Genomic DNA, 23,473 nt, shown 5'->3' on the forward strand with positions numbered 1-23,473 from the left:
GCTTGAGAGTTTTAGAGTTCTCAAAATGTGTAAATGATCAGTGTTGTATCACATAAGCAACTACCTTTTCTGCTCAGCACACAAAAGCGAAAACAAACTGATCGCACAAACATTTTAATGAACAAGAGCTTAAGTGTCATCATGGTTTTCACGGATAAAAATCTTGTCTGAAAGTGAAGGAATCCAAATACACACACTCATGCACTCGATCAAGTCAACTGCAATATAAAAAGTGACTTTACACCCTGATGAATAATCTGATGAACAGCCAGGTTAGTAGCTTACAATGGCAGCTGATATCAATGAACATGAAAATGCTTTATGCGACGTCAACATCATTCAGAGTTCATAGCTGTGTAATTTCTGCACAAACTTTCTGAACACATGCTATCAATTTCTTGATATATGAAAGGACAAAATACTACTAAAGTCCACTTGATCTAACAAGTGTGTTTATACTTTTGAGCTTTGTCCATTACATCATGATTCATGTCATCTAGTTCCCAAACTAAATAAAAAATAAATACATAACAAAAAATGGACCTCTTATGCACACAAAAAACCCCACTAGGATGTCTCAAAACGGAGACAAAACATGCCACCATGCTTCTATATTCATTTTCACATGACATAAGCATTAGGGTCTGGATGATTTATTACTATTTCCTGCACTGTAAATTAAGAGGCAATAATAAATGGCTGTTTTACCACAAATTACTGGAATTCCTAAGTGTAAAAAATATGGGAAATATAATTCTGAAGAATAATAAAAAAAAAAAAAAAAAAAATGGCTGTAAGACTCTTGCAATCTGATTTTTGTTCGCACAGGAACAGAATAAATCACCCCGAAGGAAAATATGTCATGACCCTCAATAAGTTTATTTAGTACGTCAAAGAAAAGTGTCATTTTGTGAGCTGGATGCATCCTGGTATCAAGAACTAGAAAGCAGTGTAATTAGGGTTGGCCATGCTGCCCATGGTGTTACTTGTTAAATTTCCACCGTAGCCACCACCATCCATGTAGCTATTATTCATCCCTGTAACAGAAATAACATTTCAACCCACTTTGCACATATCACAAAATCCTGCAATTTCCAAGAAATGAAATGTCACAACTCTTAAGGTCAGAAATTAAAAAATTAAAACAAATTGTTCTATAGAGATACTTGCCTCCGCCGTAGCCTCCACCACTTCCCATACTGCCACCCATTCCATAGCCTCCACCACTGCCACTGCTGTTGCTGCTGAACTGACCCCCGTTGAAACCCCCTTGGTTGCCATAGCCTCCACCAGCACCACTTCCCATTCCATAACCACCGCCACTGTTGCTGCTAGCTCCATAGCCTCCTCCACCACCAAAACTGCCACTTCCACCACCCATGTTGCCACTGCTAAATCCACCACCCATGTCGCTGCCATAGTTTCCCATGTCAGAACCTCCACGAGTTGGTGTGGAATTCAGGAATAATTCAATGTATCGATGCTCTGAGAGGAAAAAGTAAAGATTAGAGTACTAAGGATTTTTAAAAATTATTGCTACAGAATACATTTATCATAACTTTTATCATCACTTTTGTGCATCACACAATGTGTATTTTATGTCAAAATATGCAAATCTGGTGTTGTCTGATACTGGACCATGAGACATTGCTGTATTCTGGAAGCTGCCTTCCCACTTCGGGAAGAGGGAAGGGGGAAGGGGGTTGAAAGTCTAGATTCAAGGTATTTTGAGGCTTGAGTTGATAACTGTAATGTGACAACTCACGCATGTTCGATCGGTGTTTCTTCATGGCTTCTAAGGCTTCCTGGTGAGTAGCAAAATCCACATTGGCCTCACCCGTACGACGACCGTCAGAGCCATATTCAAACTCCACCCTTACTGGCTGGATTGGTGCAAAGAACTACCAAAAAAATCAGCGCTTTAAAAAATAAACTGTCCAACAGTAGACCGAAAGTTTATAAATATATAACATTACTCACAATAAATAGTGTTCAATAAAGAACTTCAATCTGCACCTTAAGTAAACTTACATGACATGCAGCTTGAGCTTAGAAGCATTGTAAGGGTGAGATGTCTAAAAATTATTGGTACTAGAATGAAGAAGGCATGTGGCAGAAATCTTTAATGCAAGAAACAACCCTAACCCTCCCAATGAATACTATGGCTGACTGTAACTCAAACTCATGAAAACCATTTTTTAATAATCTGAAAACAATGGGAAAACTGTCTAGAATTCTACTTACATCGAAGACATCCTGCTCTATGGCAAGAAATGGCATACCACGCATATGAACTGAGTGGCCTGTCTTGCTGATATAATGACTTCCTGGATGTCCCATGCGTGGTCGTTCATCTATCATCATGCGACCTCGAGGTGGCCGCATTCCCCCACGACCCCTTTGGCCCATGTAACCCATTCCACCAAATCCCATATTGTAATCGTCAAATTCGTCATCATAATATCCTGGAAAAGTAACAGATCATAATTTTTTTTACAAAATGAGATAGCAAGGAGAAAATAATAATACTTTATTTGTCCCAGAGGGCAATTCTGTTGCAGCTCATTTAAAATTAAAATTCATACACAACTGCATGCACAAAACTGCAAAAATGTATGCCAGATTTGTAAATGTACTGAAAAGGACCACCAGATCTGAACTGATGAAAAATGATAAATTACTGTTTAAAAAATAAAAATCTTTTGTTTGCTTTTGATGCCAAATGCCCATGGGTTTACTAAATACACAAAGAACGCCTTGTAATAAGTTTTAAACATTTTATTTAGACCCCACATTTAGGTATATCGCTGTACCAAAGAAATGATCCAGAGGATTTGTTTCATGAAGTAACAGTTCTTTTTAAAAAATGATGCCAACAATAAGCAAATCTAAAAAGTTAAAATCCATAAATTCAAACTTTAAAACAAGTTTTTATAAGTTTCTCAATTTTGTAACAACTATTTTTTTATACTTTATGATTACCTTTGAGATTTCTTCCTCCTCGACCTCTGTTGAAACCCATACCCATTGGGCCACCCATTCCCATGCCAGGTCCAATTGGACCACCAAACCTGTCATTGCGATCATAGGGGCTGGGTCGACCAATCCCCATGCCGGGACCCATAGGAGGCCTGAAGCCACCACGTTGATTACCAAACACTGCATTAGCCTCTGACATGCTGCTCTTGAAAATTTCTATGTACCTGAAAAATTTGATGGGGATAGTCAATGACCGTTTTAAGATCATGCTGCCACTACCTCTATTTTTGGCAATGCAAGAAAAAGGAGAGAAAATATAACAAATAACAAATAGATAACAAATCCACTGATTCAATCCCCTACTTTTTTTTTTAAAAAAAAGCCTTTCTCTCCCTCTAACTAAAGCTCACAACACAACCTCTCCTATTATTAAATCAATTTCTGTGGACTCCTCACAGCACAAATAAAAATAATAATAAAAGGGGCACATGGCACACAAAATAGGAAAAAATTAACAGTAACATTAACTATGTGACGTCACACATCTTCTGAACACAAAATATACAATCACAAAAATGTCAGCTAAAGAAGTGAGAGAGCATAGCAACAAGGCTAGCACTTTCATCCAATTCTCATACAACAGGCCTCTTTTCTTTCTTTATACTAATATTTAAGTTGTTCAGATATCACATGCTTTCCACAAAGCTGCTCAAAGATTCAGTCAGCACAAGCATTTTATGTCCACCTTACCATTGTGAAAGTTCATAGAGACGTTGCACCACAAATTTTGAAGTTGTCACCAGTACCTGTCTTCGTTTTGTTTCTAGTTTCTTCAAAGGCATTAGAATACTGAACAGATGTATGTAGCTGATCAAGGAGGAATTGACTCAAGAGGCTGTTCACTAACAGCTTGTTATAAGACCATCGTTTTTGTTTTTTTTGTTTTATAATTACCAATAAATAATGGGGAGAGAAAGAAAAGTAGCTGTCTACCCCCTATGACCCCCACACACCCCCATACACCCACCACTCTCCCCGCAGCAAATAAGAAACAACAAGTACGGCTCTGTGCCCCATCAGGCCCAGCCATCCCACCTGTGCCCTATGCGCTCCTTGTGTTTACCCAGGGCCTTTTCTGCTATCTCCTGGGATGCGAACTGTACAAACGCCTCCCCTGTGCTGCGCCCCAGCCGATCCTCTGGTAGCATTATCCCATTGGGTACAATCTCGAACCCTACATACCCACCCAACAAACAGAGTCAAACAGTCAGCACCCAATGGTTAAAGTAGACAGCCTGCAAGTACAGCATCCATATCAAATCCAAACTCCCATTTTAAAGTCTTCCCCTAATGCATATATAATTCTGTGTAACTACAGAAACAACCTTTTCTTTTCTATTTATAAGGCTTGTTTTTATAGATTAAAGTTCAGGTTGTCACTGCTATGTTAACTGACATGGGTTGCCTTTTCAACAATATCCATTAGTAACCAAGGGACACAAAATAATTTCCTAGGACCACTGTTATGAAGCAAGGGTAAGTTGTTTTTTTCCAGGAAAACATGGAAAGCTCCATGGCAATTACCTTGTCTCCATAGCTGTAGTGTTGATTCCTCCATTTTTGCACTGGGGCAACAACTGACCTTCACTTCCAAACTAAAGCCCCTAAATTATTTAAAAAGCTTTTACCTAACACTATAAGGTAGAGGAAAAAATATATGACTTAGTTTCTTTGATTCTTCACCATTCACTTTTTTTAATGGCTACTTTTAATAGATTAATCTGCAACTTAGTCATAGGATTCTAGACTTCTTAGAAGACTAAATATACACACATTAAAGTGCATAACAAGATTATAATTCTTAGTGCTTGGGTGACAGACTCCATCGATAGGTTAAAAAATGTGGTTCTGCAACACTCTTTCCTTGTCACTTCAGAGGGCAAAGAAACAGCAATACAATCTTGTATAAAGTCTATTGACACAATGTTCTGGCTATATACTAAGTGATATAAGATGGAGTGGATTTAATGACTTTAACTCAGGTTTTCACATAAAGATACACCACTTCTGCATCCTCTTTAAATCCATATTTCAACATTCTGACCCTCTTATGTGTATGCTAAAACCAAAATTTCATTAAAAAAAGAAATATCATAGTTGCAAAACGTTTTGCAGATTTTATTGCTTGTGCTCCAGAGAAGACTATTTGAAATTTTAGAGTATTCAATACTGATATTATTTAGCCCTTTGTAGACAAATGTCCAAACTAAAAAATTTCACAGGATTTTTTAAAATAAATGTTTGATGTATTTAATATATTTATAGCATCTGAAAGACACATTACAAACGTGAAAATGCATCTGTTAACTAAACTTTTTTCAACACCCTCAATATAAAATATCTTAAGATTAGAATACTGATGCATTAAAAGGGGAAGGACAATTTAAACTGAATTAAGCATAATAATTGCCACACAGTCTTAATACTCTTTTTAAAAAACATATTTTCTAAAATCTGTAGATAATTGTTTTATTACTTTTCATTGCTTTAAAGGATGCAATAATTTCTTTCTCAATTGCCTTTGTTGGTATGTCAGAAAATTCAGTTTTGCAAATTACTTCAACAAATTCTGATGCAAACTTTACATCTAAACTTTTATTTTCAATGTCTAATATTCACAAACATCATACTACGCAAACTCAAGAGTATATTTAATGGTATTATGAATCTGACAAAGCAGGAGGGAAAATCATTTAAAAGAGCTGAACTTTTAAAATTTCCTCCCCCTCCCGCATACACACACATGTACAAGTTTTATTTACATCACAGCAAATAATTTTCTCAATGCCTATTCACACAAACAAACAAATAAAAAGCACATGCACAGATAGAAACATCACTATATATATATAAATTTAAATTTATTAATCTGACACTTTTTCTCGAAAATTGATGTTTTAACATTATATTTAAAACTACAAGAAGCAATGTTGCTTGAATTTTAATTTTTAATAAAAATGAAAAATGAAAATTTTTTTCACCACAGCTATACATCATACTATTTCACTTAAAACACAGCTATTTAAGGAGTATACCTGTAAAGAACTGAGCAATCTCTTCTTTGGAACAGCCAAAAGGAAGACCACGTAATTTGACAACTGCTTCACTCATGTTGGGAGAGTCCAAACCAGCACGTTTGATGACCCACTCCATTTCACCTTTCTTTGACCGAAATACTGCCAACAAACAGAAAGGCTCATTAGTCTATCCTTCAACTTTATCCCATTGCTAGCAAGATTCTACCTTCCCAATTCCTTTGCCATTGCTAAAGGGAATCAGAATTTTTCCGCTTCCTTGTATCTGCTGTTAAGATTAAAATAATTCACACCCCATGGCTCTGACAGATCAAGTGGGCAAAATGGCACATGGTGATTATTGTGCTAGTTCTTAGCAGCAATAAAGTAGATAAGGCAGCAAAAAAAGTAAATACAAAATTAGGTAATATTAACAGAAATAATGGTTTAACTCATTTATGCCTGATATTCCATTATTGGAACATTATAAATATTTGTTCTCTTCAAATTCTTGTTCCTTAAATATCTATAAATCACATTCATGAATTTCATGCACAAATTAAAAAAATGTCAACATTTGGCATAAATGGGTTAAAGGAAAACTGGTAATAACAACAGCTTATTTAATGTGCAATGGAAAGAAATAAAAACACTAATGTGAATTATGATGACATTCTGAAGAATGCTTTCTTTTTAAAAAAAAAAAAAAAAAAAAAAAAAAGAGTACATTTTAAGAGCTGTTGGTAAGCAACAAAATATTTTATGCTGTGAATTCAAAACATATGAAGCTCTCATGAAGGGACAGTTTTTGGTAAAACAAACGATGTGCCCACATTGCAGTTTTACAACATTTGTCAATTTAATTTACACTTGCATAACAGCATCTTCAACACAGCATTAAAAAGGACTGTTTTGTAAGTCTGCCCTCTCTTTAGCAAAATTTTATGTCACCGATTATGAGTAAATAAACCCACCTTCAATATATCGTTGTCCTAAGTGTTCTTTATTTTTTTTTAGTGCTGCCTGTACATCATCTTCTGAAACAAACTCAACAAATGCTTCTCCGCTGGGGCGTCCTTCTCGGGAATATGTAAGATGGACTCCATTTACTCCTTCATTTATTTCACAACCTGTAAAGTGTTGAAATCAAACAATTTAAAAAGGGGCCAGTGATAAATATGCAGAAAATGTTTTAAAGGCCGAACTTTTAGCACACAGCAGGAGAGTTCAACCCAAAAGAGGGACGTAAGGAGCATATGCTGTGCTGGCGACCTGAGTGGTTATTCTTTCCCAATTGCTTCCATCTAACCTGACAAGCATCCTGATCTCCCTGTGCCAGATTGAATCCTTCCTTTTCTGTTGGACTAAGAAAGTTTAGCCTTAAAGCTACAAACGAAGTTAAAAAGGAAATTGTAATTTTTAAGTGAAGTGGGTGGGTCATAACTTACAAAGACAACTAGATAAAACCTATACAACCTTCTTTTATTTTTTAAAAAACTCCATCATGACGCCATTAACAAAACAGATATCAGGATAGTGGATGATTGCATTTATCTTTGAAAGCCTTAGCCAATAGGACATCTGGGAACAACTGTTAATTAGGCATGTAGTGATTTTGACTTCTTTCTGAGCATGGTGATGTTTGTAGGATTACATCTCAAAAACAAGATTAGCCAAGATTTGGGGAAGTAGTACCATGCACTGAGCTTTACCCAATTTTTCTTTTTTTATTCATTAGAAAATAAAATGCTGCAGCCAATAATCCTCTAAATAACACTTAAAGGATTCAAATAGTTTATCAAATAGTTAACCTATTTTCTGCAACTTTTGAGATTAATTTCGTATTTTAACCAGTTTAGCTGGCAATATTTTTGGTACCAGGATATGATGAGGCACATTGCTGCATATAAAAAGTACATAATCTCCTTAGCATTAGTGCTTTTGGGATCCAAAATTTTATTAATGTTTTATCTTGAATAATGGGGTAACATAATTTGACCTCAGACGCAGTGTTGAGCTTGAGTACCCTTATAGATGGTGTTCTGATTTTGTACACACTAATAACATTTGAAAACTATAGCTAATCTTAAATAAGTCTCAATAAGAGTGTACATCAAAAATACACATTTTCACCATCAAAAAACTTTTCCACGTCTTCTGGAGTTGCTGACCAGGGAAGACCTCTTAAACGCACTACAAAGCCTTCCTCACCCATGATCTGCACAAATAAATGAAATAAAGTCATGAGCCATAAAAACCCTACAAAATAATGAAGGGATTTTCTTTTAATCAATTTAAACAATTTAATTCTTCTAATTTATGTATAATAAATAATAATAATAAAGGTTGCTTGTATGGCGTCTTATCCTTAAGGGCAACTCAAGGTTTTTACAAAAAAAAAGAAAATTTTTTTTTACAGCAGTCTACAGAAAACTTGATACAGTAATCCCTTGTTTATAGCGGGAGACGCGTTCCAGAACCACCCACAATAACCGAAAATCCGTGAAATAGAAACTGTATATTTATTTATACACTATATTAAGGCTTTATAAACTCTCCCCCATACTTTCACGCTATATAAACCTTTTCTATTTCCTCAATAACCATTCCGACACTGTTGTTTACAAATGTTTACAATTGTGAGTAGGCGCGTAGCGGATGTTGCACGTTATTCCTTCTGAGCAGTTGCCATATAAAAATAATAACTGAATCGAGAAAGTATGGGGACAAGTGTTTTTCTCCTTTTTTAGTCTAACAATGATCACTTACACATTAAAAACATCGATACTAGCTTTATAGGAGGCCACCGACCAACGATATGGATGTGTTCACAGCTGTATGGAGTTAGTTTAAGAATCACTGAAAAATAGCTGAATTCTTTTAGTAAGATTATTAGGCTTGTAGAATGATTTTGTTCAAGAATTTCTAGACTGCAGGCATGTTGGCGTAGTCATAGACTGTTCCCTAAGACTGTGGAGAAAGCTGCAGAGGCCTGTGCGACACACCTGTCAGCTAGCTGATTTTAAAACGTGGTTAGACTTCATGCTCCTGTGTATGACACCTTTGCAATTAAAGCATTCCAGTGCATGCAGTACATCCCGCAATTATATACTTTTTCTATACCACGTGAAGTCATGTATATATATATATAAACTTACTTTACATTTCTTACGCTACATTAAAAAAATATGCAGCTAGGTGAAAAGACATCTGTCAAAATATATACAGATCCTCATACTTAGAACTTCAAGAAACAGTGATCACAGAGCTTTTAAAGCTTATAATATAGTCGAGGAGAAACCATCAACGCTACTGGGTGGGCATTGGGCATAAAAAAACAGAAATAATTAAGGTCAAAATAAATAGTATTCTTTTACCATAAGGGCACTTCAAAGGACATTTTGCGAGATACACTATTACTACTACCGGACAAAGCTAATAACAAGTCCAACCAACAACTTGCAGACTAAACATGCGCTGGTTATTTACAAACCCTAGCACACTCACAAGGTAACGTCATATAAAACAATAACTGTCGATTAATTCATTTCATAAGCACAAAAATATTTGCAAAGTTGCATTGTTACACTCACAATAAGCAATCATCAAGTGCGCTTTTTATGTTAAAGATACCTCGTTTTTTCGGAACCGGAAGCTAAAATGGCGCAGTATAACTATTGCCTTATGGGAGAACTATTATCTTTAAAAAGAAATTGCTTTAAGTCATTATTATGTACGCCACACAAAATATATTCTACAATAATCTATTGAAACTTTGCAAAAAGAGAAATATTGGCATATAAAGGCTAAGCCCTTTACGTTCCCGTGATTCTTAATGTCTATTTTAAATATACATATAATCAATGGCAATAGTAAAAAATATAGGATGAAAATAAACTAGTTTTTTTTTTAAATCAACCATTTTAACTAAAAATGAGGTTATTTCGTCAAGGACGGTGACCTATAGCAACATCTAACCAGCATTTAGCAGCTTTCTTACTGCGGAGCGCTAGTCGGAGCTAGGTTAGGGCATGGGTTAGGGTGAGGTTTTGTGCGTGTCTACGCTTGTAGCGTTGATTCATTATCGTGTATTCTACGAGTTAAACGATTTCAGATTCCTTAACATGGGCAAAGAGCGATTTAAATCAGAGAGAAATTCTTAGACCTTTTCACGGTTGCCTGCTCTTGCGAATTAATAATTTTAGATAATGGATAGAGGAAACAAAGCTAGGCGTTAGTCTGCTTAATGCGTGAAAGAGTCTTGCACGGTCTACTTATGTCTTACTCTTTCACAATTAGCTATACACTGGCGAATAGAACATTTCTCGGCTGCTATTATCGACAAATTTCTTCCCGCGTGAGCACTAGACAGAAGGGATGGAGCGTCGTTATCACTCATTTCAACCAAAGGTGCACCGTAATTTCTCTATGACCCAGCAAACGCGCAAGATTCGGCCAAGCCCCAAGCAGCACAACTATATATCACGTAGGGAATCTGGCAAGCATATCATAGTGAAATTTAAAGGCAATTGGCAAAACATCACAGCACATTTTTCTCCAACGATTCGTTTCTGTAACAAAACAGTATTGTGTAAAAGCTTAATGAACATTTATTTTTAATGTCTTGTAGCCTTGTTTTCGCCCACTGTTATTTCGGAATCAATAACGTACGGTGCAGCACGCATCTTTTGAATTACTTTTCTCCAAGCCTGGCAAAGTTCGAGCAGACACTCTAGGCAGTTTTGTCACAGTGACGCTTGTTTGCTCTCACTTTTATATCCATGATGTAAATTGGGATCTGGCTGATCAAACACGTCATTTATGTGAAAATTCTAATACCAAATGTTGACTGCACACTGTCGAGTTTGCTGTTAGCACAGAGTTCTTTTTGCATTGCATATAACAACCAATTTTCATCTCAATTAATATTTAGACATTTACTAACTGGAAAGCAAATAACCTTTTTAAAATTTACTGCTGTGGCAATTTATAGTAGCAATGATCTTTTTCGCCGTTTTCTTTACTATGTCTCGCAAAAGAGAAAGTGAACGGCTCAACCCTCTGCACTAGATCAGAATTCATTTTTTTTTTTTCCTTAAATACTTGACATTTTGCTTCTATCACCGCCCTTTCGAATTCTATCAGGAGATTCAAAGATCTATTAAGTGGTGCAAAAACATCAGGAAGTCAATCCTAATAAGCAGTCCACATTAAGTTTGCTGCCAGGAGAAACTGTACTAACAAATGCTACGTTTTGTATACACCCCTAAAACAGGTTTGACAAAACGTTTAGTGGTGGATGAGGACACTGGTTTATGACATACATCGTTTTACCATTAATAAACTCCTGTTACAATAACCCTAGGGTGCTGCAAGTTGGGTGGGGGGGGGGGGGGAGAGAGTGTATACAATACAGACCTTTTTCTTTAATTATATGGGCTACATTTTGAATAACACTTAAACAGAAAATATACACTATTTAGGTTTGTGAACTACTGTTTATTTGCATGGCACTTTACATAATAGTTAACAAAAGAACAAACAATGTATAAAGAATTTTAAAGTTTTATTCCAATGCATTGTGTGGGGTGACAGATGATAAAAATTAAAAAAATGGAACAGCTGATTATTATTGGCCAGCCAATGAAGTAGCATTCATATGCTGACCTGATCAGCTACATTAGAAAATACAACAAAATATTTTGGCAGAAAATTCAGATCAAATATATACGACTAATCATTTTTTTCTGCAATTCATGTGCCTTTAAAAAAAAACAAAACAGGTACTGTAATGTAAAACAGATCAGAGCTTAAAAATTTCTGCAAAACTGCACAAATGGATAAGTGAGACATCACTGCAACCACTACACTGCTTAGGAGTGGTCAGACATGGTATATCCACTTTTTATGTGCACTGATGAACAAAGGCAAACGCCCATCAACTGTGCAAAACAAAAATTGAAGTCAAATTTCAACTGCAGACAAGGTATGCTCCGATAATTTCATTATCTGTGTTGGAAGCAAACTAAAAACCAACAGCAATGAAACAGTAACAAAGCCTTTTTTTGTACAACTTTATATAAGGAAAGTGTTAAGCCTAATCCTAAAATTCTTTTCTATATATAGGATACCTGAATGCTCTGCAACAACAATAGTCATTATTTTTTTTAAATACCTGTATTTTCCTTTTTAAAGGTAAAAACACAAATGCAATTGGAAGAAAACAGAGGCAGCAGTTTAGGTGGTAAAGGATCCATAATCAAAGCAAAATGTCTCTGCATTGAATAATGTCAAAAATTTATTTATCACATAATACTTGCTTTCTGCTGAAAGAGAAAATTCATCATCATCAGAGAGAGAGAGAAAAAAAACTTATGTCTTGTAATGTGTTAAAAAAAATTACTACATTAGTTTAATAATTGCTGTTTGATGAATAATGTTAGCTTTGTCTCCTTCATGTTTACAATATGCCACTTTTCAGACTGTAAGACTTGTAAAATAGTGTTTAGAGTTGTTGGTTATGTAACTGATTATTCAAAACAAACTATATTCTGCCATACAAACTATGAATTTACATTTACAAACACTTGCAAATAGACTGGTAATGATTCCCCAAAAGTTATTCATCTTTATGCACTCAGGAGTTTGCTGCCATTCAAAAGACGATTCTATAAAACATAGCATCACCAACATGTCCTAAAAACTCTCCTTGCTTGCCAATGGCAGTAGGTGTACCAAGACCAACTTTAAACAATGTAAGTGACTCACTGTATAAGTACTAAACAACAAAGAAAGCATCTTTACTCCCATTCACATATAATGAACTACATTTCAAAAGCACATTATGTTCTCAACTGATGCTTTTGATTTGTTTTTAAACTGTTGTCATAATCAGGACCCTGAAATGCATCTTCAAGTCATGCTCATTATATTATCCAGTGTACTCTTCAACTGCCAGCTGTGGCTCACGCATGGCTACAATCTGTTCAGAATGAGGAGTAATTTGAGTTACTCATCCCCCCCATGCTGCTTGACGACAAGCTGCCGTATCCACCACCACTATCCATGTAGCTACTGCTCATCCCTGTAACAAAACATAAAATTTTACAGTTTAAAATTTAAAACACTAAGTTCTTTACATGCAAAGTATTTAATATCGTGCAACAACAAAAACCTTGGAAGTCTTAACTCTACAGTATCCATAAAAAAAGGTTAAATGTTTGAATTTTTCTGGTGTATAGTGCATATGTATGTGCACCAGCAAAGTATTTAAAATATTGCAGTCATAACCACAATTCATATTACTTTTACAGACCTTACAAAACCTGAAAGTTCAACTTCAATACCAAGTTAAAAAATTTCTTACATGTGCCAGTCTTAAATATAAGTTAAAAACCATATTTCAGACCATTTTACCACTAAGATAGCTAATCTGAAATCACTCCAAAGAATGAAATCCTGGTATGGTGATTAAGTGGTTGCAGAGGCAACAAACCAACAATAATGATAGACTTAAAAACTAACATCACTGGAGTAACAGCTGAAAAAACCATGCAATTTGTGTCGCTTCTGATAAAAGGCCAAAGACTATAGAAAACCAGTAAGCTACTGGAAAAAGAAGAGAAATATCATGTTATCTGTTTGTCAGCATTGGTAAGTTGGCATGAAGAGAATAGTTATACCAGAAGGAATTCACTGACTGGCTGTTACTTTCACAACAGTAATCAATATAAATCTCAGAAATGTTAACTACTTCGGTCAATCAATAAAACACACAAGAAAAAGAATAGATAACAAGAAACAAACCCCTATAAAGACAAAGTTTCAAAAAATCTCATTGTGAGGATTTCCCAGAATAATTTAGGCTAATCTAAAAAAAAAGGTACACAGGTCTGATGCTTTATTGAAAATGTAGGAATAAGGTTTTTGTACTGTATGACAAGCAAATAATTTATCTTTAAAGCTTAAGTATTTCTGGTAGTTCTTACCTCGTCCTCCATAGCCACTTCCGATGTTTCCACCCATGCTGGAATTCAAGTTGCCATTCATGCTACTGCCACCCATGCCATATCCTCCCCCCATGCCACCACTGCTGTACTGCTGGCCTGGGCTGCTGCCATAGCTGCTACCCTGGCTGCTGCCAAATCCACCAAGGCTGCTGCTTCCACCCCCCATACCATAGCCCCCTCCACCTAAGCTGCTGTTGTTACTGTTGCCCCCTCCATAGCCTCCACTTCCACCATAGCTACCTCCTCCCCCTCCTAAGCTTCCACTGCTAAAGCTGCCACCCCCCATGTCGCTGTTATAGCCACCTCCCTCAGATCCACCACGAGTCTGGGGAGTGGAGTTGAGGAAAAGTTCAATGTAACGGTGCTCTGAAACAGAATGGGTTTAGAATTTAGTGAAAAAATTATCAAAAACTTAGTTCTACTCTAACAGATATGTTTGCTGAATTCCCAGAATTTTAAGTTTTCTGGCCAATACTAACAGGGCACTACTGTATTTCTACTTTGCAACAGGACTAATTATAATGTTCTTTTGAACTGTGAACTGTTTGGATCTATTGGATGGGTTCCATTCCGCCATGTATCACTTGCTTTGGCAGCAACCTTGAGCTGCATTGAATAAACTGACATGATGATCACTCTTTTGCAGTTTTATAAAACATTTCTTCATATTCTCAAAATTACTCAATATCTTCCCAGTATTCTCCTTGATGTCACTAACCTTTTTTTCTGGAGTCATTACCATTAAATCTAGCTGGAGTTGTTACTGTTAAATCTAGTGATCACCCTTTACTGCGGGAACACAGTGAGTCCTGTTTTTTTGTTCTACATTTCTGTTTTGTTTTTTGTCAACTTGTTTTACATCTTTGTAACTATTTAGTGATCTTGTTCAGTGCAACGAGTCCACCTTTGGTTGAGATATTGCACTTTATAAATTCCCATTATTATTTCTTCCAAAGTCTTCAACCTCACCAGACTGAGTTGTTTCTTTTCTGCAATGAAGCATTTTCTTAAGGTGAGGAGTGACTTGAGAAAATAGCAGTTTTGGGGTGACCTAATCAAATCTGAGGTCACAAATTTTAATACTTATATATATGGTTTACAAGTGTTATTTTTTAACATGTTTTGATGCTTAATTCATTTTTCATACCTGCCATCACTGATACTGAAAATGACTTTTGTTTTAAAGTTGTTACTTGTATCCCGAGGTCACCATAGTCTATATTTCTCTCCGAACAGCTGAGACACACTTCCACTGGCATAATAAGCAGAGCTTTGTAATGCTCTCATCTTCTGACAACCAGGTAACTTTATGTCATTACACTTCTGACACCTTTGAGCCACTAATAGTTTGCACTTCTCACTTTTATATTTTTATCTGCAAAATATGTGGCAAATTCTTTGATTTTCCAATTATTTTTTTTTTGCCTTGCATGGACATCGTTACAAGCATGAATAAAAAAGTCTAAGCAGTTCTTTAGAAGCAAATAATTCAGCCTCACGCATGTTAGATCTGTGTTTCTTCATAGCCTCCAAAGCTTCTTGGTGAGTAGCAAAGTCCACATTTGCTTCGCCTGTAAGACGTCCATTTGGTCCAAACTCAAAGCTGACCCTAACTGGCTGGATAGGGGAAAAGAACTGAAGCAAAAATATTTATTTACTGGCATCAGAATACTTTTTGATAGGCAACATTCAGTACTTATTTTGGGGAAATAACATGAAAATCAATCCATCCTAAAAATAACACAGAACAAGAATAAAAATCTTAATATACAACTTTTGATACAAATCCTGTCCACAAAACCCATTCCCTCTACACAAAAAAATTTATTGATTAAAGACTGTGTGTACTGTACTGATTGGGGGGGGGGAGGGAGAGGAAAAAACCTGCAACATTAGCAACTTAATGATCAAAATGCATGAATTGATCAAAATATTTGGTGGTCTTTAAATGCAGATGGTACTCCTTGGTGCACATTAGTTCACACTTTGGATGCTGTCACCATACTCGAAAAACTGGTTTGGATGTCAAGCAGGCCTTCCAATCAAACTTACATCAAATATGTCTTGTTCACCAGCCTGGAAAGGAAGACCTCTCATGTGGACCGAGTGGCCTGTCTTGCTCATGTAATGGCTTCCTGGGGCACCACCTCTACCTCTGTCATCCATCATACCTCCTGACATGCGCCCTCGTGAACTGCCACGCCCACGGCCTCCAAATCCCATCCCGTAGCCTCCATTATAATCATTAAAATCATCATCAAAGTAGCCTGAAAAAAGAGAGAGAGAAAAATCAGTGGCACGTTAAAAAAAAACAAAACAAAAACACTACACAAAAAGGCACAAAGACGTATTTACACTATCTCCAAAGCTGCCTAATGATAATAAACAGAGAATTTTTCTACAGATTAGATTACCATTAAAGTTCTGCTGTCACAAATCCCACTGAAGCCGAAATTAAATGACTTGATCATTCCAGATTTTCTACTCCAATCTTTAGAATTGCCTTATTAGCCCTTACAGCCTATGAGCCACAATTGTGGCTTTGCTGGGGAAGAATGGGGAAGGCAATTTTCATTACTTTTAATGCAAAGTTCAAGCTTTCTCCTATCCAAAAATGTATAGTTTTGGGGGTCTAATATTTACCTGAAAGCAGCAATAGTAAAAACCAAAGTCAACCATTTTCATCTTCATTTTTTGACCATTGTCTTTGTAATACTTAAATCCAGTGCTATGAAGGTTAAAGAGAGAATTTTGCTACAGCACAGATTACCTTTCAAGTTTCTGCTTCCACGACCCCTGTTGAAGCCCGCACCCATTGGGCCTCCCATGCCAGCACCACCTGGACTGCTGTATCTGTCATGCCGGTCATAAGGCCCTGGTCGACCCATGCCCATTTGAGGTCTGAAGCTTCCCCTCTGACTTCCTACCACTGCAGTGGCCTCACCCAAGCTGCTCTTAAAAATTTCTATGTATCTGTGGATAACATGAAACGGAGATGAGTGCTGACATTTTTTTATTTAAACTTTAAAAAGCACAGAAGAATCCATTTCATTAATCTGTGAATTCTACAGTCTCAAACCATTATGGAACTTACCAGGATACATAAGCAAGACCTTGCTATGTTGGTGTGGAGTTATTCCAAGTATTCTTCCCACCATGTCTCACCACAATTTATTTACTAGTTATATTTTATTACTAAATGATTTTAAAGGGCTGCACTGCCGCCTTTCAACATTTCCATTCATGAAACACCTGCATCAATGCCTCATGACTTAGCATCTGTGCCAGAAAACAACTTCTCAATTTATAAATATGTATATCAAATTATTATCTCAATAAAGAAAAAAATTTAATTGCAGTAAAGAAAGATTTGGAAGGCTGCAGTTTTTAATCCCTACCCTCGTTTTCCCTTTTCCAAATATTCTGGAAATTATACCTTTTACAAAAAAAAAAAAAGTAGCACAAGATCCTAGATGTCAAATTCTGCTAATTTACTCACCCAACCAAATTAAACAAGGAAAAAAAAAAACCAACAACAAAAAGCATGCATATTCTGTTTCCCTCTTTTTAACCCTTGACTCTTAATAGGTAATACAGATGGAGAAAGAGAGAGAAAGAGAAAAAGAAAAGCTAAAAGGCACAAGCAAATCTTACCTAAACCTAGAAACAGACGATCAAGGGGAGGGTGATGAGATTGTAAGGTCACTAAAATCCAAACAACTTCAGCAGCTATCACTGCTCCATTAACAGTTAATCCCTAAATGCCAACTCCCCCACCCCTAATCACCACACAGAAACCATCCAAACCAGTTTGCAAAAAGTTAGCTAGTTTCCCCCTTCATGCAAAAGCTATTTAAGTGAGCCCATCCATACCAGTTTAAAAACATACCAACTTCCAAAAGATTAGCCAGCCCCATCAAACCAGTAAAGATTAGGAAAAGTCCCCCCCCCCATTTGCCTCAAACAAAACGAAAAGATTTTTTCAACCTACTTATTTCACCTGTTACAGCAACTATACCACTGTAAGGTGGTAAGTCTTAAGTAAAATTTAGCCCAAGATAATTTGGAGACTGTTGTACAGGCTGTACATAATATCTGGTGATGATTGGGCTCATTAAAATTGACTACCCCAATTACACTTAATACTTTTGAACTACATACTTTCCCTATGCCACAGAAGAAATTCCATGACATGTAATATGAAGTGAACACAACAGTGCAAAACAGTATTAGGTAGTCGCAGAAGCAAACTCAGGCATGGTCACAATATCTGACCACCCACCACTCTCCCCGCAGCAAATAAGAAACAACAAGTACGGCTCTGTGCCCCATCAGGCCCAGCCATCCCACCTGTGCCCTATGCGCTCCTTGTGTTTACCCAGGGCCTTTTCTGCTATCTCCTGGGAAGCGAATTGTACGAACGCCTCCCCCGTGCTGCGCCCCAGCCGATCCTCTGGTAGCATTATCCCATTGGGTACAATCTCGAACCCTACATGCCCACCCAACAAAAACACAGAGTCAAACAGTCAGCACCCAATGGTAATGGCAGGAACTCTGCAAGCACAGCATCCATGACTTATCCCAAAAAACATATTTAAACATTTGCTACAAAAAACATCACCTAGCCTTTTCTTATAATGCCAACAGAAGATATTCCTCTCTTATCTTTCATTAATGGACTTTAGAAACAACCCCACATAAGATGGAGGATCTTTATTTTACTAGCACTTGCTTGAACTAATTTGTTAAAAGTATCTTTAAATTCTTTGCATAACTGTGATCTAATTTCATGATATATAACTAAAAGTAAACTTTCTGTACTATATGCTACACCAAAAGTTCAGGACATATATGCTAATATATTTAAAGTTTTGCAAAATGTGTTGTCTACTTACTACAACACTAAACAATGCACAGGCATATCTTACCACCGTATTAAATTGGTTTTAGATGGTACAAATATGCTAGCTTACATTTGAGAAGTAAAACCAACCCCGTTTTACTTGATGAAATAAATATTTTAAAAAATCAATGCCAATCAGATGATACTACCTGAGAAAAACTGTGCTATTTCCTCTTTGGAACAGCCAAATGGTAGTCCACGTAGCTTGACCACTGCCTCACTCATGTTATGAATCTGATCTGATCCTGCTCGCTTAATCACCCATTCCATCTCACTCTTCTTAGATCGGAACACTGACAGAGAAAGAAAGATTTAAGGAACTATTCTACTGCTCCATGTCTGTCCATTTTGTAAATAATATCAACAAAAACCGTTCCATAAAAATACAAACCGATGTGTTGGCAGGATGTTGCACAGGGTTGATGCCAAGCAACTACATAATCTTAAGGACCTAAATGATAGCACTTAATGCCTGCGTTTCAAAACTATAGCTCGTTGGCCATTTAGTTGTTGGTGCTTAAAGCCATGTCAGCAACAGAGGCTATACAATGGCCTTCATAAATGGATTTAATACTTTGTTGACGGAAGGACTGCATGATTAATGTAACAACTTGTTTGTCAGACCTACATTAGAACAAAATCTAAATGTAAGGACTATCGAGGTCTCTCAAAACCTTGTTTATAAATGAACTTGTATTACACGAGGTTACATGATCTTAGTGCAACAATTTTCCATGGTCTAATGAAGAAACAGCATTGTAAATAAGCATGAATAGTTACTAAATTTTTTTAAATGTTTTTAAAGAAAGATATTCTGCAAGTTGTTCCCGTCACAACAGAAAAAAAAGTAATTTTATAATGTTTTTGAAAATGCAATGAACATGCTTATGGTACAGATTTTACCATAAATGTTTGTGGCATGTTTAGACATACAGTAATTGTACTTCTTTTTCTATCAAAGATCATGCAGGATCCAGGTGTTCTCTGTTGAGCAGCACCAACAAAAAACTAAAAGAAAATCTGAGAAATGAAAAGGAAGAAACTCTTATACCCAATAGCAGATATGCACCCTGCAAGGACATAAATGTGTGCAACAGCACAATGTTTTAAGGTGTGGGGTGGGGTTGTGAAAGATATTTTTGACAGAAATTTATGGCCAATAGTTTGACTTTTCCTTTGCTTTCATACTTAAAAATTGACCATTCATTGATGACTATTCTGTGTTTTCAGACTTTTAAAAACATCGAAACACTACCTAAATTCATGCAAGTCTACCACTCATGCGAACTTTTCCTTAAAAAAATCTTTTAAAATGCACAACGGTGCGAAAAGATCTTCCCTTAGCTCTTTTATATTTACTAATATTAGTAATAATAAATGAATTTGTACAGTGCATTTCTCTGAATTTGTACAAGACAGACAAATGAACTGGTCAACTATACAGCGTGAAAATGAAGGATAGACAATTTCAAAACATCAAACATAGTTTGATTCCATGGAGTTTAATTGTCTAGAATCATAGGAAGCAAAGTATTCTTGGTTTTTCCCTTCTTATGTTAAATGTGATCCAATTTACTTGCTGACAAAATACTGCATGCATGAAGCAGTGCATGCGCATGCTGTTTCGTTACTTTTTAATGTGGCTGTAGCAAACAGGCAGAAGAGAGATGTAGTAAATGACAAGGCCCAGTCATTTGGTAGGTTCAATAACTGAATAAAGGCTGCTAAAAAAATGCATGATTATGTAAACAAAAGCCTACATTTCAAGCAGCATTATTCCACTGTCAGAATGATGGCTTCGTAATTTTGTATAAGATACTTTAAAAAAGTAAAAGCTTAATAACTGTTAATATTTTATTTCATAAAGCACAAAAAAAGCCACCTTCTATGTATCTCTGTCCCATATGCTCATTGTGCTTCTCCAGGCCTCTTTCCAGGTCTTCTTCAGAAGCAAACTCAACAAAAGCTTCTCCACTGGCTCGCCCTTCTCTGGAGAAAGTCAGGTGCACTCCAGCTTCACCCCCAGCAATCTCACTCTCTGAAAATCAGAAGCCACCGCCACTAACAAGTTTGTTATATGAAGCTTGAGAAACAAGATCTTCTCCCTCCATCTTTTATTTGCTAACATCGATGAGACAGAACTCTGCTCCCTCACCTCTGGTTTGCACCCAACAATTATACATAAACGAAGGGGCCATGATTGAATGTTAACTGCATTTACTCATACATTAATAAAAGCATAGCAAAAATTAGTATAAACATGAACATCATCCCTCTTTGAAATCTCTTCATATTCTTTCTCTTTCACAACTGTGTGTTGACACTTACTATTAAAAAATTTAATGATGTCACTAGGAGTTGCAGACCATGGCAATCCCCTTAAGCGGCACACAAACCCATCCATTTCTTCGTCAGACATCTGTAACATTAACAAGTTTTACCTGACTAATGTATTATAAGAAAATTCCACATTTAAACAACTTTAACGTACAATTTAAATACAAGGTAATAATGCCAAACTAAGAGATATTACTAGAGGTCATGACTGATCAGGAGGGTGGGAACTGGTGTTTTACACTGAGCCAGCAACTAAGGCTATATCACGTCAAGGCAACCAACCCTGTTAATAGATGCCACATGCATAAGAAGCATCAGGAATGGAAGTTAAAGGGATTCTAAAGGCAAAATAAAACTGCTTAGAATTGCGTAAAGAGTAGGATAAATTTGAATCTTGTCAATTTATATGTGTGTTCATATGGAAAACGTTGAAGGTTTTTAGTAGAATGCTGTGTTAATAAGAGAAATTACATTACACGGGAATTTTTTTTTTGCTTCCACAAAGTCTCGTTCTCTGTCATGTGACCCTATGACGTGTGCTTGCCATAGTGAGAACCATGCCTCGAGAATGTGCTGCACCCGATTGCCACGAAAAGATGGAAAAAGATTCAAAATTGTCTTTTCATCAGTTTCCGAAAGACAGCCTTACAAGCCTTACAAACAGAGTGCGTCATACGAATAAAAAGACGACGAGAAATCTTCGCAATGACCAAAGACACTTTCTGTGCGTGTGACGTCATAAGGAGACTGACATCACAAGGAGACTCGTCTGCTTCACCATCTCGGGAAGATATAGTGGTTACTCAGCAGAAGGACAGAACAGTCGATTTCACTGGATTTTTTTCAATTTTTATAAACATCGGCAACCGAAATAGTGCTAATAAGTGCTAATTAAGAGATAAACAAATCCTTCTTTTCTCCTGTTTTGCTCTCGTGCTCTGTAATTGTAACTAAATATATTTTTGAAACGTTTGACCGTCGCCAGAGCCTTTTCACAAGCCTTGAGTATCCCTTTAAAGAAAATGCCCTATGAAAAGTACTGCAGGTTGGTGTGGAGGAGTTTATACCTAAAATGAGAATTCACATTATTGTTAAACTCCTATAAAGCCTCAAGGTCCAGACAATATTGATGAATACTGAAAGAGTTGAGTGAAGAGCTGTCCATTTTATTCCACTCAGCAAGTCTCTGGAATCAGGTGATCTACCAAAAGAATGGCAGAGTCAACAGCTGTATTTAAGAAAGGCTCTAAATCTGATTCTGGCAATTACAGATCAGTAAATCTGACATGCACTGTTTGTAAAATTTGAGAGAGTGTGGTCAGAGATGCTTTTGTTAAACATTTCTTAAATAAAATTAATTGTACATGGAATGTCGGCATAGTTTCAAGAACATCTTGCAAGAGTATTGTATACCGGTAAATTGCTGTTAACAAAAATAATCCTACCATCTACTGACAGAGAAATAAAAAGGTAAATATTTATATAAGCATAAACTTATAAAACGTCAGAAAACATGGGTGAAGACTCTAATTATTGAAATATAGTTCACTCGCCTCTCTTGAAATAACTATGTCATAACTACAAATGTACAACAATCATACATGAGGACATAAATTGCAGAAACAAATCTACGATTAATAGTATAAACAAATAAGGAAAAAAACAATAATTATTATATATTTGTGAAAGCATGTTAACTTCACAAAATGTAGAAAGGAACACTTTGTGGACACAGAACAGATACAATTTCATAGTGTCAAATAAATATTACGTTGTTGTATGCTGTAAGATATAAAATCGCCCGTTTTCATTATTTCTTCCCTCCTCTTACATCGAAACAGACCTCATGCATTGTCTTCCTCGTTGAAATCATTGCCTTGGCCTTAGGCTAAATATGATCGATGATAAAACTCGTAAAAATGATTAGTCTGGCGTGATCACCATTAAAACTAATTGTCTTAAGAACAGTGGTATTCCCTAAAGGACATTAATAATAAACTACAATGTAAAACTAAACACAGAAACAATATAAACTTACTTTGCTCTTTAGCCTTAGTCAGCCTAGCACAATTTGTAGTTTCTTCCTAAGATGGCTTCGGCGGCAAACTTCTGCTTCATGGGACAAATCCTTTAAAGAACTTAATTCATAAGAGCAATATTTTTAAAAAATA

General features: G+C 36.2%; 2 protein-coding genes across 3 annotated transcripts; both read right to left on the reverse strand.

The window, feature by feature from the left end:
- Positions 1 to 98: 98 nt before the first annotated feature.
- LOC112562534 (heterogeneous nuclear ribonucleoprotein F-like) lies at positions 99 to 9,785 on the reverse strand. 2 transcript variants are annotated; one of them, XM_025235825.1, is made up of 10 exons: positions 9,647 to 9,785; positions 8,187 to 8,271; positions 7,028 to 7,183; positions 6,075 to 6,215; positions 4,075 to 4,213; positions 2,983 to 3,203; positions 2,245 to 2,465; positions 1,766 to 1,901; positions 1,171 to 1,485; positions 99 to 1,037 (listed from the first exon to the last, which is right to left on the reverse strand). In XM_025235825.1, exons 2-10 carry the CDS (start codon positions 8,266 to 8,268, stop codon positions 940 to 942), a joined length of 1,509 nt encoding a protein of 502 aa, XP_025091610.1. In that variant the 5' UTR covers positions 8,269 to 8,271; positions 9,647 to 9,785; the 3' UTR covers positions 99 to 939. The 2 variants fall into 2 exon arrangements, with proteins under 2 accessions (XP_025091610.1, XP_025091618.1); XM_025235833.1 differs by having other exon boundaries at positions 9,687 to 9,752.
- A 1,746-nt stretch (positions 9,786 to 11,531) lies between these two features.
- LOC112562527 (heterogeneous nuclear ribonucleoprotein H2-like) lies at positions 11,532 to 23,471 on the reverse strand. Its single transcript, XM_025235813.1, has 10 exons — positions 23,341 to 23,471; positions 21,294 to 21,384; positions 20,848 to 21,003; positions 19,115 to 19,258; positions 18,413 to 18,551; positions 16,833 to 17,035; positions 16,115 to 16,329; positions 15,562 to 15,697; positions 14,042 to 14,428; positions 11,532 to 13,137 (listed from the first exon to the last, which is right to left on the reverse strand). The coding sequence occupies exons 2-10, from the start codon at positions 21,382 to 21,384 to the stop codon at positions 13,040 to 13,042; spliced, it is 1,569 nt and encodes a 522-aa protein (XP_025091598.1). The 5' UTR covers positions 23,341 to 23,471; the 3' UTR covers positions 11,532 to 13,039.
- Between the last annotated feature and the right edge of the window lie 2 nt (positions 23,472 to 23,473).

Source organism: Pomacea canaliculata, linkage group LG1 (genome assembly GCF_003073045.1).
Source record: "Pomacea canaliculata isolate SZHN2017 linkage group LG1, ASM307304v1, whole genome shotgun sequence".
NCBI classification, from domain to species: Eukaryota; Metazoa; Mollusca; class Gastropoda; order Architaenioglossa; family Ampullariidae; genus Pomacea; species Pomacea canaliculata.

Excerpts from the sequence above, each read along its gene's own strand:
- LOC112562527 (XM_025235813.1), bottom strand. The coding sequence starts at position 21,384 with ATGTCTGACGAAGAAATGGATGGGTTTGTGTGCCGCTTAAGGGGATTG. Across the intron at positions 19,259-20,847 it reads GGGACAGAGATACATAGAAG|TGTTCCGATCTAAGAAGAGT; the intron begins GTGGCTTTTTTT and ends TTTCTCTGTCAG. Across the intron at positions 13,138-14,041 it reads AAGTGGCTATGGAGGACGAG|GGATGAGCAGTAGCTACATG; the intron begins GTAAGAACTACC and ends GTTTTGTTACAG.
- LOC112562534 (XM_025235825.1), bottom strand. The coding sequence starts at position 8,268 with ATGGGTGAGGAAGGCTTTGTAGTGCGTTTAAGAGGTCTTCCCTGGTCA. Across the intron at positions 7,184-8,186 it reads CGTGGAAAAGTTTTTTGATG|GTTGTGAAATAAATGAAGGA; the intron begins GTGAAAATGTGT and ends AACACTTTACAG. Across the intron at positions 1,038-1,170 it reads TGGTGGAGGCTACGGCGGAG|GGATGAATAATAGCTACATG; the intron begins GCAAGTATCTCT and ends TTTCTGTTACAG.